Below are 18,305 nucleotides of genomic sequence, written 5' to 3'. Positions count from 1 at the left end.
CGCTCATCTCGCTTTACTGGCCGAGGGAGCCGGCGTACAGCTTCCGGGTCATGTGGCCAGCATGACTAAGCCGCTTCTGGTGAACCAGAGCAACGCACAGAAACGCCGTTTACCTTCCCACTGGAGCGGTACCTATTTATCTACTTGCACTTCGTGCTTTCAAACTGCTAGGTGGGCAGGAGCTGGGACCGAGCAACAGTAGCTCACCCCATCGCGGGGATTCAAACCGCAGACCTTCTGATCGGCAAGTCCTAGGCTCTGTGGTTTAACCCACAGCGCCACCCGCGTCCCTCAATGTAAATATATATATAGGCCTCAGTACTAAGTGATAATTAGATGCTTTTCTGTTGGCTAGCTCTCTTTGCTTATCCTTGATCCTTGATCACTGATTTTTTACTTTTTATTTTACTGGAGAAAGTGTCAGCCCAATACATTTTGCAGTCAGAAGTGGAGTTCAAAAGGTGCCCATCATGATTCTTGCTATACTCCGGGGCAGATCTACCATGAAACCTATGAAGCTTAAGCTTCAGGGTCCATAATCCTGGAGGGGCCCCAAAAGCAACTTCAGTTCACATTGCTTTAAAATGTTGGGTCTAAGAGACCCAATTTGATTTGCATGAGTCAATTTGATATTTTTTTGTTATTGTCTATTTCAACAATACCAACAGTAGCACAGATGTTGTAAAGGTGTGGTGATCTGTCGTGGAACAACTTCGCTGAAGCAGTGTGGTTACCCAGGTCTCGTTGCTGGTTGCGAAAATGTAGGTCCGCCACTGGCTGTACCACTTGGATACAAATTCCTTTACCCCGACCTCCATTGTGCTCCCTGAAGGATTGCCTCTGAATGGAGACAACAAGAAAGTGGGGGACAGAGAATGAGAAAAAATCCGGCAGGTTAAAGGAAAGGAAAGTTTGGCTGAAATTTGCAGGAATGAGGGTGGAGGGCAAGAGGAGTCTTCCTATTTTTCATTTGTTAAACTTTGGAAGGTGTGCAGATTGAGTGGTGGAGAAAGCTGATGCAATGAAAGCTTATTTTTTAATTAATAAAAATACAAAGGTGTCATCCAGAGAGGCATGTTTGAATCATATTTTGTAATTCTTTCAAAGATAATGTCAGAACTGCAATTTGTTGTGTATTTTGTGAAACACACATTGTATCAATACGTATTGCTAAATACAAAACCTGGGGATTGAGTACATTTGTGAAGGGAAGAGAGTCAAAACTAACGAGAGGATAAGTCAAGGAGAGGATAAGTTATCCTCTTTTTGCAACTGTATTACAATCTTCTTAGTTTTAACCTTAACATCATTTCTAGGCAATTCCAGTTCCCGAATCAGTTCACACAGTGCAGAATAGTTCCCTGAATCAGTAGTGCCACAGGATGTTGTAACACCCAAATTTCATGGCATTTAGATCGTGTTACTACTCGAACCTGTGTAAAGGAAATGGTACTTTTGCCTAGTTTTCTTAAAAAGGAAAACAAGTGAGTCAGACTCAGATTCATTGTGTGTGTGTGTGTGTGTCCCCCAATACAGTTGGTCAGATGGCACACATTTTGGAAAATGGCACATTGCAAGCTTTGGGTATCTTGTGATGGTGACTTATGTCCCTGGTATGTAGTGTTGCAATGCATGTTTTAAAACTTTTGTATTGCAAAACTATACATTCCTGACAAAAGGCCACATTCTGCATTTCGTACTCAAACAGGAATTGATCATCATTTTAATGGTTCCTGTACCTTTGCCATGTACCTTTATGCAGCCACGTATATTTTGCACAGTAGTTACTGCAAATCTGAATAAAAATCAAAGTGATATAGTACCTATTTGTGCTTGCTTCGACTGGTAATGCATGAGAATTGTCAAACCGTTAACCTCTATTAAAACTGCTAGCTAAGGTCTGGTGCCAGTTTAAACTTTCCTGTAACAACGTTTATTTGTTAGCAGCGCTGGTTTATGCTGGGTAAGAAGGAAATAAAATAATTATTCATGTAGAAAACCATCTGGGGTGGTGTGGCTTTCCAGTTTATTGCATAGAATGCCACACACACACACACACACACACACACCCTCCCTCTCAGGGAACAAGTTAATTCCTTTGAGGCCAAGGTGGCTGACCTAGAGAAGTTGAGATGAGATTGGCTGGTGGATGTGATAACTGCATCCCACTCTCGGGGTGACAGCTCTCCTGTTCCCACGGCAACAGAGGGCCTCAGTCTAAGGAAGGAGGAAGTGTTCCCTTAGATTGAGAATGAATTCAAGGAGGCATCCAAAAAGAGGGCGTGGTGTAGGTGACTTCAGTTACCCACACATAGACTGGGTACATCTGTGTTCTGTGAGTCTATGATTCTGTGTCCCAGTCACAACAAAGAAGTACAATTTCTAGAAACCCTAAACAGTTACCCTAGATCAGTTTGTCATGGAGCTGACCAGAGGGGCAGTGGCACTGAACTTAAGTGGTGCCAATGAACTGGTGCAAGATGTAAAGGTTTATTAACTGATTTGGAATGGTGACCACAACGCTATCAGATTCAATATATATGTAAATAGACAATTGCCAAGAAAATCCAACCCCATCACATTTGACTTCAAAAGAGGAAACTTCCCAAAGATGAGGAAATTGCTTAAAAAGGAAGTTGAAAGGAAAAGTCAGGAAGGTCAAATCTCTCCAAAAGGCTTAAAAGTTGTTTAAAACCACAATATTAGAAGCTCTTCTAGAATGTATGTCACAGATCAGGAAGGGTAAAACCAGGGTCATGAGGATGCAAATGTGGTGGATGAGGAGAATCTAAACAGCTATTGGAGTCAATAAGGTTTCCTTTAGAAAGCGGAAGGTTTTCCACTGGAAGAATGAGGAACAGAGACAAATAGTGGTGGCATGAGTTGAAGTTCTTATTGACAAAATGAAAAATGATAGCTTGCCATGTCTGGATGAGATTGACCTGGAAGATCTTAAAGAATTCCAATACGAAATTGCTGATCTTCTATCAGAAATATGTAACTTGTGCCTAAGATCAGCCACCATACTTGAAAACAGAAAAGCAGCCAATATTACATCAATTTTAAAAAAGAAATTCAGAGGGGATCCTAGAAATTACATACATTTGAATATCTTGGAAATAAATTTCACAAATGGAAGAGCAAATTTTCACACGCTTCCATGACTGGGGGAAACTGTGCTGGAATTGAAATTTAAGAATTTTGTATTTTAAAATGGTAGCTAATAGTACTTGAGTGTTGAAAATGATATAAAATTCCTTCCAAGAGGATTAGCTCAATATTGAGATCTCAGCAATGAGAACCTAATTTTTTATATACTGAAGCTTTATACTACAAGTTGTGAAACAAATCACCCCAGGCATGTAATCACTTCTGAGTATTGCTAGATACAGTGAAAAGTTTCAATTTGTTTTCACGTTAGATAAAAGTGTTGCCTGATTGTTTTCATAATAATTATTCAAGTAAATTCATAATTGTCACTCTTACATTTCTTAGTTGTTTTATGATGGAAAAATCCCTGGAACCAGAATGGCTGAACTGAAGGCAAAGTACACTGTTCTGCATGATACCCTAGTAAGGTAGGCGTTGTAGACCTTTCTGTATGTAATGTGAGTACTTATTTCTAGTGATTAAATATTTGTGCTAATTATGTGTTTGTAACACAGCAAGTAAAATAAAATATACTGAGAAAAACTGTTCAAATTTAAAAATGGGGGGGGGGACAAAGAGTGTGTTTTTGTTCACTATTTCTAGCATCATTCCAAAGTTAGGTCTTCTGGAAAAGCCAGGAAACACTGTGTTTGGTGGTTGTGCCCGGTTATTAAACTGTTCTCAATGAATGTCAAATTCTTACAGAAATGCTCCATATATATTTATGTAAATATTTGAACAGCATTGAAGATTATTTTTTTCACCCAAGCACTAGTTTTGTTGAATCACTGACCTCAAGGCTAAGTGTTTCAAGGTTCTGAAAGACAGTCAGACAACAGTTTCCTGCTTTCAGATATTATTTCATTAAAATTTTAATATTATAAGCATGGAAATAATACTCTATTGAATGCATACACAGGAGAAAGAGTACAAAGCAAAGATTTATCTCAGCATTTGATTCCCAATGTTGGCCATGCAGTAAATAATAAGAAATCTGTTCCTCCTTTTTCCCTATTGGTTGTCTTTCCCTACTTTCAAAACTTACATTCTTAGATGAATAGAGCAATAATCTAATCTGACTTCTTTGCCTTTGTCACTTACCGTAGATATATGGTGCTCCAAAGATATGAAATAATATTTGTGATTTGCAATAACTTTCAATTATAGTAGTTGAAGGTTTGTTTCATAAATATGTGTTTTATCCCAACATCGCTGTTGTGCTTCAGCTTACAAGAAGCAGAGATTCAGCTGCTACAGGATGCCAAACGTTTCACAGTCGAAATAGAACAGCAAGAGCAGATACTAGAAACTACTGATCAGTTTCCAGAGGGATATTCTTCAGAGGTCACCAAACTGAGACAGCAGTACCTGAGATATGTCAATGAATACAATGCGATTCAGGAAAGGGAGTATGAAATTCAGTACAAGTTGAACAGGTAGATAATATTGGAGTGGCTATCTGCAATACGAACTATGTACCAAGGAGTAATGACTGTCACTTATCCAGTTGATTGACGAATGGGGAACCCTTGGTTTGCGTAGGCTAGGGCAGGGAGAGTGGAGCTGCATGGAGCCACTGGACTTTAACTTCCTGATGAGGACATGAAAAGTGGATGCATCAGATAAGGCAGTCAGCTGAAGTTAGGTCTAAACTACATGTTACACTTAGTATGTAGCATGCAGAGATGTCTCATGTTTTCCTTAAATTAATTACAGGTGTGGAGGGCAATTGTTACTGGGATAAATTCCATACCCACCCCCTGAATGGTTGTGAGGTTTAGGAAAAATGTTTGCATGGGGGCTACTGGAAACTTTTTTCTAAGCCTTGTAGCCACGAAGGAAGCAGGTTTTTTTGTGGGAGTATGACTTGGGCGGAAGGGATGTAACTCCCTTCCCTATGCACCAGAGTCCCAATAACATTTGCCCCCCACATTTGCAGCTAATTAAAGAACTGGGGGAGACATGCACATTAAGTGTAATGTATAATTTTGCCCTGAGACATCTGATGGGAGTTGGAGTCTAGCAACTGATTGAAGGTTCCCCATCCCGGAGACAAAATGTTGGAAGCTAGTTGTTGCAGATACAAATATTATGAGTGAGTAAATCCAAAATTGTGACACTTCAGTATTACTAAATTATTTTAACAAACCCAATACTTAGCCTTTCATTTTGGCCCCTTTTGTTTTCCTTGGCTGTATATTGAAACATTTCAAGGGTACGTGCTTGCAAATAATTGATATTTAAATCACCTTATTGACATTATGAGTTGAATGATCTTTTATGCTGTTTTCCTCTAGCTTACGAGAAGACAAGAATCTCATCGAAAGGGAGTATAAAAGAATGCCAAAAGCTACTGTAAGTAAGATGTTCATGTTACCTGTGACGCCTAGTTCTGTGCCATTTGGCTGGATAAAAACAACAAAGCATAATGTGGCACCTTAAAGATGACCACCAACATTTGCTGTGTAAATTAGGCTATATTTTGTTCAGTCTTTTTGGTTTGAGCCACCATCTTGTGAGTAGTTAAGGGAGAAAAGTATTTTAAGTTCATACGTCATGTAAAATATGGCACTTTATCCTATCTCCATTTCCATATTTGTCTGGGATAGTTTTGATAGATATGCTTACCACTTTCCTTGACATTTCTTATTGTTTCGAGATGTAAAATTCTGAACCACGTATAGCATTAGATGTGTACCAAGGTTAACCAGGGTTTGAAACCAGGGTGTATGGACTTTCTTTGCACTTTGTAGATTACAGGGAGCTGTAGGCATGCTGAGCCAAGCCACACAAGCTTGTTGGCTTCTGGAGAGGTGCTAATACCACTTTGTACATCCCCTGGTCCTTTTTGCTGCCATGTCACACTGAACTAAGCCAAGATATGGCTTAAAGGTAAAGGTACCCCTGCCCGTACGGGCCAGTCTTGACAGACTCTAGGGTTGTGCGCCCATCTCTATAGGCCGGGGGCCAGCGCTGTCCGGAGGCACTTCCGGGTCACGTGGCCAGCGTGACAAAGCCGCATCTGGCGAGCCAGCGCAGCACACGGAAATGCCGTTTACCTTCCCGCCAGTAAGCGGTCCCTATTTATCTACTTGCACCTGGAGGTGCTTTCGAACTGCTAGGTTGGCAGGCGCTGGGACCGAGCAACGGGAGCGCACCCCGCTGCGGGGATTTGAACCGCCGACCTTTCGATCGGCAAGCCCTAGGCGCTGAGGCTTTTACCCACAGCGCCACCCGCGTCCCCAAAGATATGGCTTAGTATGTCATTATTGGGAGACATATAAATGTGGAGCTGCCCTGTGGTAACTTGCATTCCTTCTATTGATTTGCATTTGGCTTTTTCAGTGAGGAAACAAGGTACGCCAGGGCAAACAATTTTGAAAGTGAAAGAAAACGACTAAGCTAAGCTTCAAGAAGAGCAAAGCATTTATATGATCTTCCAAATAATCCAGCCAAATACCAGCAAAGTTATGGTTTGTGACAAGTTTCATTTCAAATGTTTTGTCCCCTTCCCCCCAAAAAACACGGTAGCACTTAACAGTAGCAGCAGTGACTGACTTCTTTGCTACTGCCTGTGCCTTAGCCTTCGGGAGACCTGCTCCATTTGTCCCTAATCCTACAAAATATCCCTAGAAACCCAGAGGTGGAGATCTCCTAATCCCATCCAATTTAAGGCGGTTGCTGATGAACTGAATGGGTTGGGTTACGAGCGACAGGAAGGAGGCAGGAGAGTAAAGAACTCTGGGAGACAGGCGCAGTCCCCTCCCTTTTTATTCCTGACCCTAATGAGGGACTGCCACAAAACAAATCTACAACACAATTGAGAGATTTTGTAATAAGGAAGCTAAGTGGGCAGTAATATTGCAGGTCGAATAACATGCATGCCCCTAAAATACTATTTTAACATGCATTCTAGAATAACCATTGTAAAGAGAATTGGGGTTGCTTGTGTGTAAAGGGTGCTGCTGCTCTAGGCAACGTTGTCTGGCTAAACCTTTCCCTGGCTGGACAGCCCTTTCTCCGTGGCTGTCTCAGTCACTGGCAGAATCCGTCAGTGGGCGTTTCCTGAACTTCTTCCAACATAAAAGCTCTTTGACGCCAAGTCTCCGCCTAGCCTCCCTGCGCGGAAGTCTTCTGCGCAGAGTGGGCGTGGCCAGCGGAGGTCCTGGGCTCTCCCCGCTGGTCTCTGTGGAAGAGTCTTGGAGCCATCTCTCCGAAGTCCTTCCCTGCTCCCCTTTCTTCCTGGTGTCACGCCGATTTCCTTCCCCAAAGGAAGTGTTCTCTCTCTCCCTGCTGGTCCCTTCTCCTGCATCGTTGGGGAGCCTTACCTCCACTCTTGGCTCCGATGGCAGTTCCCTGACAACCATGTTTTAATGTTTTCCTAATTTGTGCATTCCACTTTCCAAACATGAAGTGACTAATTTTCGCTTTTCAAAGGATGCCGATAAGAGGATGAAGGCTCTGAGGGAAAGCTGTGAAGAGCTTCGTAAAGAAACTACACACAGGCGGCAAGAAATCAGAGCACTGAAAGATGATCTTTCTTTAAGACACAAGCGCCTTACTAAGGATCAGAAAGAACTCGAGGAACTATTTCGGAAGCAAGAAGAAATAAAAGTAATTTGAGAATAAATTCATTAGTCTGTGTAGCTGTGCACCACTGTGTGCTCCCAGTTGATACAACTTGAATATTAGTTCTGTACTTTTCCATAAAACCTCAGCCTGTGTAGACTAATGTTTATATTTTTATCACTAGGATGACCTTGTCCGTCTTCAAGCCATTCCTCTTCAGCTCGGAAAGGATATGGACAAAATAAACCGCAGAATGCAGTATGGGTTTCTTTCCTTAATGTTTTTTGTTTGCCCAGTATTATGTATATTTATTGACTTTCTACCCTTCCTCCCAAAGGAGCCCATATTGCTAGGCTAGCAGCCCAGTGGACAGTCCTATTAAGCCCGCTGCTGTTTGCTTGAATTTAAGTCACCTGGCACTTAAACGTTGATCCTAAATCTTTGTGTTGGTCTATTTGCTGGTGTGACAAGTATGACGTCATGGTTTGTGATGCTGTGGTTACACAGCGGTAGGTTCTTCCCATCTTTCACATTGGTTTGTTGAACTGGGTCCTCTTCTCCTGGTTTCCACAACATTCATAATCCAATCCTGACAAAATCATAGGCAATGGGGAACATGTGACCCTTCAGCTGTTGTTGGGCCTTAACTCCCATTAGTCCCTGCCAGCATGGCCAGTGGTTTGGTCTGATGGGTATTATAACCCAACCATCTCTAGATGGCCACAGGTTCCTCATACCTGCCCTAGACTGAAGCTCTTGTTTTATCTGTATATCTGTGTTTCTGTTTTATCTGTGTATCTGAGGAAGTGTGCATGCACACGAAAGCTAATACCAAGAACTAACTTAGTTGGTCTTTAAGGTGCTACTGGAAGGAAATTTTTTTTTTTGTTTTGACTACGGCAGACCAACACGGCTACCTATCTGTAACTGGAGCTCTTGTTTTAGTGATAGCAGAGATATTCATCTCCATCAAATTGATAATGTAACATATTACATGGGTGCTCACTATAAGCACCTATATAGTGATGCTGTGCTGCATTACTGCCTCCTGCTGCTATGGAAAATGTTTCTTTTTTCTTTTTCTTTTTTCTTTTTCTGAAGGCATGGCTTGTTTTATCTGGTGCTGTTATTATGTTGTGACTCTACAGTTAGATGGTGAACAACTTTAAATAAAGCGAGATGAGCACCGCAACCCCAGAGTCGGCCATGACTGGACCTAATGGTCAGGGGTCCCTTTACCTAGCCTGCTCCCACCTTTCAGCGTTTTTAGCCAATGAATGATATCACAACATTGATTGACATTTATGAAAACAAATCTAACCACTCAGATAATGAGAAGTCTAGAGTGACACACCCATTTTCTACAGATTGAACTAGGCTCATTTTAAAGCTTTCCCTGGCGAAGTGTTCATCGCCCCATAGAAAACAATTCAGGCATCCGTGATTTTAGTGTGGTTATGATTAGGCAAAAGTTACCCCCCAAAAACAAAAGGTTGCTGCAGAAGTGGGACTTTTTGGATCTTTCTAACTCAGATATTATTGCTTAGCCCCTAAAATTATAACGGAGCTTGTAAAAATTAAAGAAGTTGCCCTGCCAATGCAGTTAGAGCATGGATTAAAGGTAAAGGTACCCCTGCCCGTACGGGCCAGTCGTGTCCGACTCTAGGGTTGTGCGCCCATCTCACTTAAGAGGCCGGGGGCCAGCGCTGTCCACAGACACTTCCAGGTCACGTGGCCAGCGTGACGAAGCTGCTCTGGCGTACCGGCAACCAGAGCAGCACACGGAAATGCCGTTTACCTTCCCGCTAGAAAGCGGTACCTATTTATCTACTTGCACTTTAGGGGTGCTTTCGAACTGCTAGGTGGGCAGGCGCTGGGACCGAACAACGGGAGCTCACCCTGCCGCGGGGATTCGAACCGCTGACCATGCGATCGGCAAGCCCTAGGCGCTGAGGTTTTACCCACAGCGCCACCCGCGTCCCTTAGAGCATGGATTACACTGGCTCTAAACACAGGGTTATTTCCATTTTCAAGAGTGGGAGTTAAGAGTAATGTAATGCCAACCATGCTGTGGTCCATGGGGTCACGAAGAGTTGGACACGACTAAATGACTAAACAACAGGAATGCCAATCCTGAAATGTACTCTAGTGTTTATCCTGGGACCTCTTTTTTTTTTGTGGGGGTAGCTGTAATAATAATAATAATAATAATAATAATAATTATTATTATTATTATTATTATTACTTATTACTTATAACCTGCCCATCTGGCTGGGTTTCCCCAGCCACTCTGGGCGGCTTCCAACAGTAGATTAAAAATACATTAAAACATCAGTCATTAAAAAACTTCCCTAAACAGGGCTGTTAAGTTAATTGTAGTAGCAGTGCAATTAATTAAAGGCTTAAGGGGTCCAAACATTGAAGGTTTCAGCTGAGGGTGGAAAGACACAATATGGATGCCAGGTCTGTCTGTAGATGAACACCAGGTCTATCCAGTGAAAAACAGCACAGGGATATTCCTAGAACTAGATTCTCAGAGACAGGTCTACCCAAGTCTCATTACTGTTCTGTCACCAGATCTACTAGAAATTTTAGACCAGCTCTCTGTTAGTTGATATATATTTACAGTGGTGCCTCGCAAGACAAAATTAATCCGTTCCGCGAGTCTCTTCGTCTTGCGGTTTTTTCGTCTTGCGAAGCATGGCTATTAGCGGCTTAGTGGCTATTAGCGGCTTAGTGGCTATTAACGGCTTAGCTGCTTAGCGGCTATTAGCGGCTTAGGGGCTTTAAGAAAAAGGAAACAAACTCGCAAGAACTCGCAAGACGTTTCGTCTTGCGAAGCAAGCCCATAGGGAAATTCGTCTTGCGGAACGACTCAAAAAACGGAAAACCCTTTCGTCTAGCGAGTTTTTCGTCTTGCGAGGCGTTCGTCTTGCGGGGCACCACTGTATTTATTTGGAATATTTACTACTCCCCCCCCCCCGGTCACATGAAAGCAGGCAGTGCATTATGGACCTTTTATTGCTTCAACGTGGTCTCATGGTTTTGGAATAGGAATTTGGGTCTAAGTCTTACGGTAATTTTTACTGTGTTTTTACTGGAGTACAACAGGTATAATCACAGGATGTGAGCAGAGACCTGTTTTGTTACTAATATAAACACCTGCAATTGTCTACAGAGAAACGGAGAAAAAGAGAAAGGCAATTCAGGAAGAAGCACGAGAGATATTTGAGTCCTTAAGAAAAATAGAGGCTAAAAATGACGAGGCACTAGAAGAAAAGGATGATGTGATGAAAGAGGTGGATGGGAAAAAGGCTTTGCTGGAAAGCAAGGAGCGAGAATTTATCTCTCTTACTAAAATGCATGAAATGAACAAAGAGAATGAAGGAAGTGCCATAGCAGAAAGGTAAGTTTTGCATTCACAGGAGGAATTTGTCTTTCACCACCCGTTTTGCTAGCTAAATTCCACTGGGTTGCTAGGTTGTGTTTCCAAGATGCGTATATGGGAGAAGACTCCTGTCCAGATATTCCAGTACTAAACTGTACATCGTTTTAAATATCTTATCCCGCACCTTTGAATTGGACCTGGAAATAAAAAGGGAGTGAATGCTCTTTTTCCAGCTTATTGCTGTAACAAGCCGCTACAGGGAGCCCTGTGGATCTTCAGAAACTTCTCAATGACTCATAAATCAGCAGATCAGCTTATTTGTCAGATGATAATATGGTCAAGCAAACTGGTAGATACGGTGAGATGAGCCTACCAATTTTCTAAATTATTTCGTGCAGCTGGTGAAGTGACCTCAAGCCCAGTGATTTTCAAACTTACTACCTTCAGGAAACAGTTTCCCATTGCAGATCTACTATAGAATCCCTCTGTGTTGCAGAGGATCTCAAGACTGTTTCTAGGCCACAAGCTCTCAGTAAATAGGCCTGTGGGGGCTTAACTGACATTCTTGGAAAACTGGTAATATGCTCTACAATGCACCACATTGCAAAGAAAAAGTGGCAATGAGGGGCAAGTTGCCTTTCAGGTAGCCTGTCTTCCATGGATAATCTTTGCATTGAGAAACTCCTTCAGAATCCCAAGGGATCACGTGGCTGGTTGGAAAGCATTAATCTCCATAAGGCTGGAAAACATTAATCTCCATAAAGCTTTTGGTTTTGTTGCAACAGACTGACATAGCTTCTTTTGTAGAACAAAAAATGCTGTAACACTGGTAAAGTTGAATCAGTGTCCTTGAAAGTGATTGCTGGTTTCATATTTTGACTGCTGCCCAACAATAGTTTTTACTCCCAACTGTATGTTCCTAACTGTATTTTTGTTTATTCCTATAAATGTTACATCAAGATGCACTCAGGGCAGCTCACAAAAATAACAAATCACAGCAATTTAAATAACAGGAATTCAGTGGTTTTGTTTGTACCTATTCCTTGCCCAGTTTTACTTTCTTTTGTACATTTTGTTTCCTTTCTGTACACTTCTGTAGGGCTATCTTAGAAATGGGTTCTCGTAACTGTATTGTGACAAAGCAAAAACTGCAAGACACTTTGAGTCGGATGCAAAGAGAGAGAGAGAAAGATTTCAGAAATTTTAAAAAGATGGAGATGCAGTTGAAGATAGCTCAGGAGGGCTTGGAGCAAATCAGATCCTATCATGAGAGAATCCAATTAGAGGTTTGTATGAATAAGTTTGATTAGAGATATTTTTCCTGGTTAAAATTAGCTTGAAAATGTGTCCACAATGCCGTTTTCTCTTTCAGACTGTGCCAGTAATTAATTCAGTTACCTGTTTTAAACATTGGCAAAGAGACATAACTATATTTATTTGGCAGGGAAAGAGACCAAGAATAAACTTTAAGAATTTAACAGATGCTAAGGAAAGAGGAGGTTTTCACCTTACCTAATTTCAAACTGTATCATGAAACAGCATGTTTAACTTGCTTAAAAGAGTGGATAACATTAAGAAATACTAGATTATTAGACTTGGAACAATTTGACAGAAAATATGAATGGCATTCATATCTGTGATATGACAAAGTCAATAAAAATAAAGATTTTCTTAATCATTATATAAGTAGGGGTCTGATGGAGGTGTGAAGAGAACTAAAAGCCTTCTGGAACATAAGATTCCCTTATGGTTATCACCAATGGAGGCCTGTGCACATAAATCAACAAATATGCAACCCAAATAGGCTTTATATAGAGATTTATTGAGCTTTCAGGATATAAGCTTTAAAAATTCAACAAAATACAAAACTTAGTGGGTAATTGGTTCCAGTATCATCAGTTAAACAAAATCTATTTTAAAAGGTTTAAATAATGGATTTGCTAAAATTGTTGGACGTAATATAGATATGGCTGCCTGGGAAAAGCTTTGGAAAACAGGAATGAAATTTATGTTATGGCCTAAAAGAAAACTATTACAAGATGATGTATAGATCTAATCCCAAAGAAGCTAGCTCAAATGTACAAAAATGTATTAAGCAAATGTTGGAAATGTAAAGTTTGTTAGATGTCATTCTATCATACGTGGTGAACCTGCAGGAAGGCAAAAGGCCTTTTGGGACATGATATATAATGAAATTAATAAAAGATTTAAAGTGACTTTTCCCAAGAAACCACAGTCCTCCCTGCTGGGGAAACTAGACAGTGAAATCCCAAAGAAACCCTTAACGGTATTTGTACGTGACTACAGCTGCAAGCACTGATAAAAGATACAAATTTAGAATCTTTTAAAGGGCTCTGGAAACCATTTCTAGTCTAAAAAAAAGTTATTTCCCATATGCGAAGCTCCCAGCGGGGTTTGAAATGAAAGAAAACAGCAAAATACATTAAGAAGCATGTTAGAGAGGATGAAATCAGATAAGACAGAACCTTAAAACGCAGTTGAATGTAATTTGAGTTATAAACAAGAAGTCACTAGTTTTGTTGAATTGGAATATAATTGTTGAGTCACAAATGTAACTATATATAGAAAAAAATATATATTACGAAAAAGAGAAAATGTTTCTACACACAGGATTGTGTGTGCATAGTGTTGTGGCAGCGTTGGAATACTACAATCATTAACACATCCAGCTTTTGCCAGGTGACATGGAATTCCAGCACGAAGGCAGCCACAACAGCCAAAGGGCTTGCTATTCTAAAGAATAACAAACAGCAACAGGAGACCAAAAAAGCAAAAATATTTGTATCAGCAAGCCATGGCAAAAAAGCAAAAAAAAATATATCAGCAAGCTATGGCAGTAAAAACTAAAACTCGGCTAACTGAGAATCTGGCTGTGTTTGGCTTGGAAGGTTACTGAATGCTGTATTTAGAGGAAGGATATGTTCCTTTTCGAGAGAACTAAAACATCCCGTGATAAATCTGTAGATTCTGCTTTTCACAGTTTCAGACTGTGTCACACACTCCACCCCGCCTAGATTGTACTGTAGTTTGATGCTGCAACCATGCAAATTCCTAAAGGCTGATGCACACCAGAGCCTCCCTTTATACCCTGGGAGTCAACCCAACCCATGAAGCCTTCCATCAGGGGTCTGCCCCAGACCCCTCACAGGGAGCCAGAATACACAGAGGAGACCCCCACCCCCGGCACCTAACCCAAGTGTGCTTTTGTGTGCATGGCTGCATAGAGAGATGTTCACTCCCCCCCCCACGCTGCTTGCTACTTCAAATTGTGACTTGCGTGTCGAGACCCTGCAGCCACCCCCTCATTGGGAAATAACTCACACAAGGACACGGATATTAGGTTTATGTTATTGGGCAAATTTGGCCACAACTTTATTGAATTACAGAATGTGAGCGGTATTGGCTTAGGCATTGATTGGACCCGACTGTATCTGACTCCTGTCCGCTGCGCAGGAAGTCCGGTAAGGGTAAACCACCAGTAGGGGGAGCCCTGTTGATGAGAACCAACTCAAACTCCCCCTGGTGTTCCCGTCGGGGTCGTTTTAGGGCCCTAGCCCCCGACCAGGCTTCGGGCAGGATCAACACGCCCAGATTCCTTTAACAGAATACCCTTAAGCATGGAGGGGCAGGTCAAACAGTGCCTAAACGCAACCCTAACAGAGTTGTGACGATTGCTATGAGGTAGGCAAAAACCAAATGGCCAGTGGAAAAATTCCTACCAGGCCCCTTGGACAACCAAGGCAACCAACCAAGGTCCATAGCAAGGCCAGTGCCTAACCTGCAAAATAGGGAGGGAGGGAGGGTGATTGAGGGTGCGAGCCAAAGAGGAAGTTTCCGGCTCGCTCCTCGGTTTAAAGGTTCCCGGCCACGCCCCCTGGCCAGCGGATTGGCTGGCCGGGCTCTGATGTAGCTGGGATCCCCCAGGCAACGGGGGACCAAGTCCCCCGCCCCCAGTGGGGGGTGGGTGGCCACGCGGTCCACCGCAACTCCTCCCCACTGGGAAGTGGAGCGGACTTCTCAATAAGTATGTTGGGGAGGTGGGAACCTGGACTTCCCAGGAAACTTGAGATCTACTGTTTAATAGTTAGAAAAGCCTACATAATTGAGAAAATTATTTCCCTGGTGACTTGGGCCAATCAATAACCTAAAAACCTTAGAGATGCCAAGCTAAGGAAATTCTCCATGCTAACAAGGACTGGTGCACATTAAACACTCTAAATGTTAATCCATATGTTAGGCCTGGAAGAATAGAGTTATAATGTATAACTTCTTTATGTAGTCTAACCAGATAACTCCAGATATTTATGGAGGCTCGGCATAAGGTTGACCGAGAAGCCAAGAGGGCGGAATGCAGAAGGGAAAGAGCCAGGCCTTATGGTGAGGGTAACATATAGGAAACTACACAAAACTGATGGCTTTGCTGATTAATTCTTACAGTAATGTTATAACTGCGTCACTAGGTTGTTGTTTTTTAAAGGAACTCTAACAAAGCATATGAAAATGCTCCCCCCCCCCCGCCACACCAATCCCTTTGATGCCATGGCAATGTTCTACCCAATTGCATATAATCTTGTGGGACGTATTGTAGGAATAAGCATTCACAGAATCAGGAAACAGGTTGTGACAGAAGCACTTCCTCCAAACCAGTTATTTCACAAGAGCATCATGCCAGATTCCCTTGTGAAACTGCTTACTGTGCAGTTGTGCCTTTTCCCAGCAACGTGTCAATCCAAGGCAGACAGGGCAACAGGGGTAAAGTGTATTGCGTGTGTCAGTAACATTTTGGGCTATATGATCTTGCTGCAGTTAAGCCAAAAGAACCAACCACAACATTATCAGTGGAAATGGAATACCGGAGGAGTGTTGAAATAGTAGCTTTTACGAGACCTCCATATTTCTTCTATCATGCCTTCCGCTCAGTTGTGTAAAGTAACCCAGGAACTGCCAGGCATTTTAAAATTATACTGGAAAGCTTTGCTTAACTGTCTAATGGGCTGAAATTGTTAGGAAAATTGCCCATCTGTAAATATTTCTGTGCATGCAAACTGATGGGCGTTCACAGATAGCAAGTTCCAAAAAATCCGTATTAGGGCAATCATATTTTTTAAAATGCCTTAAGTGATGGGGTACAATGATGCCGTGATATTGCATGTTGATAAGCTGGCATCACCATAACATGAAAATGCTAGTCTGGCAGCAGCATCCAAAACTGATACACAATACGGAAATAGGCAGAGAAAGGGTGTGGCATGTTTAGGACACCTAGAACCCATCTCAAAAGGTATTTCAGCCACCACAGTACAAATTATGCCAACACACATCTGCATGACTTATGTTTACTTACAATAGCAGCTTGTCATCATTATATATCATATGTCAGCACTGTGATTATTATGGATCATCTTACAGATCAGTCGGCACTTGTCTTGTACGTCTTGATATTTAGAGCACATGGAATCCCACTGAGCTTAACATGTCTACATGGTTCCAGGTTGCAGCTGTAATACCTACATCAACTGCTGTGGTGCTTGTTTTTCTAGCATCCTTTAGCAAGCCATTTAACGAACTTAAAAAACCCCACCATGTTCTGCAGTTGGAATGTGTACCTACATTCCTAAATCTTAATCTTTAATTCAGTTAATGTTTAAGGAAGATGCTAAGTACAGTCTATGTTAAAATACCACCGTTTCCTTCTTTTGCATATGTTAACTGTCTCAGGTTTCCCTTTTTTAGCTAGATGCTGTTCCAAAAGATGATGGGACACTACTAGAAAGACGAAGGGAGCTCCAGAGGGAAGTAGAAATGATTAAGAGAAATCTGGCCCAGGAGGTATGTTATTACCGTGACCCATATTTTATGTTTTTCTAGTTCTTTTCCATTCTACAAGATTTAAGATACAAGTCCTGCAAAACTCTGTGTCCATTTAAAACAGGAGTTGTCAACCTGGTCCCTACCACCCACTAGTGGGCGTTTCAGGATTCTAGGTGGGCGGTAGGTTCTTCTACGGCACAAGCTGAATCCTCCTTCTATTGAGCACTGGTGGGCGGTAAGGAAATTTTACCATCAAGAAAGATGCATTAGTGGGCGGTAGGTATAAAAAGGTTGACTACCCCTGGTTTAAAAGCTCTAATACTGTCATAAATAGCCATGAAATGGGTAAAAATGTTTTAGTACACAGATTGCTGAGGTCACATTGCACCAAATGTGTGGTCATCAAAAGAATGTTGCACTGCATGTGTAGTCATTGTATGTGCCATGCCGTTACAAACAGTTGTAGTTCAGGCATTGTATCAGACTCCTTTTCTTCTCTCAGCTGTATGAAAGCATCCAGTGATCTCTTTTTAGCATCTTTGTGATAAACGAGATATGGAAGAAAACTGCTAAAATGCAGAAACCCCACCCCCCTTTTATTCAGTTAAATCTTCATACATGCATGAGGAATCTAGTCAAGCAACCTCCAACAATTCTACAGTTTTAGCTATTCACCCACTCTGCTTCCAGCCTGTGGAGTGTTGTAGTTTAAATTTGTGTATTCCTGAGTTTGGATGAGTTTTTATCCAGTTTATTTTACCTTCAAGTGCACAATGCTTTACTATGCAATGCTGTAGCAAAAAAAACTTACAAAAATGAAATATAGAGTACAGTGGTGCCTCGCAAGACGAAATTAATCCGTTCCGCGAGTCTCTTCGTCTTGCGGTTTTTTCGTCTTGCAAAGCACGGCTATTAGCGGCTATTAGCGGCTTAGCGGCTATTAACGGCTTAGCGGCTATTAACGGCTTAGCGGCTTTAAGAAAAAGGAAACAAACTCGCAAGAACTTGCAAGACATTTCGTTTTGCGAAGCAAGCCCATAGGGAAATTCATCTTGCGGAACGCCTCAAAAAACGGAAAACCCTTTCGTCTAGCGAGTTTTTCGTCTTGCGAGGCATTCGTCTTGCGGGGCACCACTGTAACAGGAGCATTACACCATTAATAAACATGGAGTTTGTAAATGTTATGCTTATGTAATTTCCAAACATCTCCTCACTGAGCTAGTGGAATAGAGGCAGCTTTCTCCATTGACATCTATGACCGGTGCAATTTCTTTACCCTCTCTAAGGAGATTTGAAGAGAAGACAGACTGCCATGGCTTCCTTAACACCCTTTAGAGAAGGATACTAGGCAGAGTGGGTATAGGAG

The 18,305-nt window shown here is 41.8% G+C and overlaps 1 protein-coding gene across 1 annotated transcript in view; it reads left to right on the top strand.

The window, feature by feature from the left end:
- CCDC146 (coiled-coil domain containing 146) overlaps positions 1-18,305 on the top strand; it is a 65,332-nt gene that overhangs the window by 34,820 nt on the left and 12,207 nt on the right. Inside the window, exons 4-11 of the mRNA XM_053406702.1 lie at positions 3,496-3,578; positions 4,377-4,586; positions 5,448-5,505; positions 7,588-7,764; positions 7,904-7,977; positions 10,898-11,125; positions 12,207-12,393; positions 16,862-16,957. Of these exons, the coding sequence (XP_053262677.1) occupies positions 3,496-3,578; positions 4,377-4,586; positions 5,448-5,505; positions 7,588-7,764; positions 7,904-7,977; positions 10,898-11,125; positions 12,207-12,393; positions 16,862-16,957 (1,113 nt within the window). The remainder of the gene's footprint in view (positions 1-3,495; positions 3,579-4,376; positions 4,587-5,447; positions 5,506-7,587; positions 7,765-7,903; positions 7,978-10,897; positions 11,126-12,206; positions 12,394-16,861; positions 16,958-18,305) is intronic.

The sequence above is a fragment of the Podarcis raffonei genome, chromosome 10, assembly GCF_027172205.1.
Source record: "Podarcis raffonei isolate rPodRaf1 chromosome 10, rPodRaf1.pri, whole genome shotgun sequence".
NCBI lineage: Eukaryota > Metazoa > Chordata > Lepidosauria > Squamata > Lacertidae > Podarcis > Podarcis raffonei.
The sequence above is the reverse complement of the archived record's forward strand: the minus strand, read 5'-3'. Positions and strand labels throughout refer to the sequence as shown.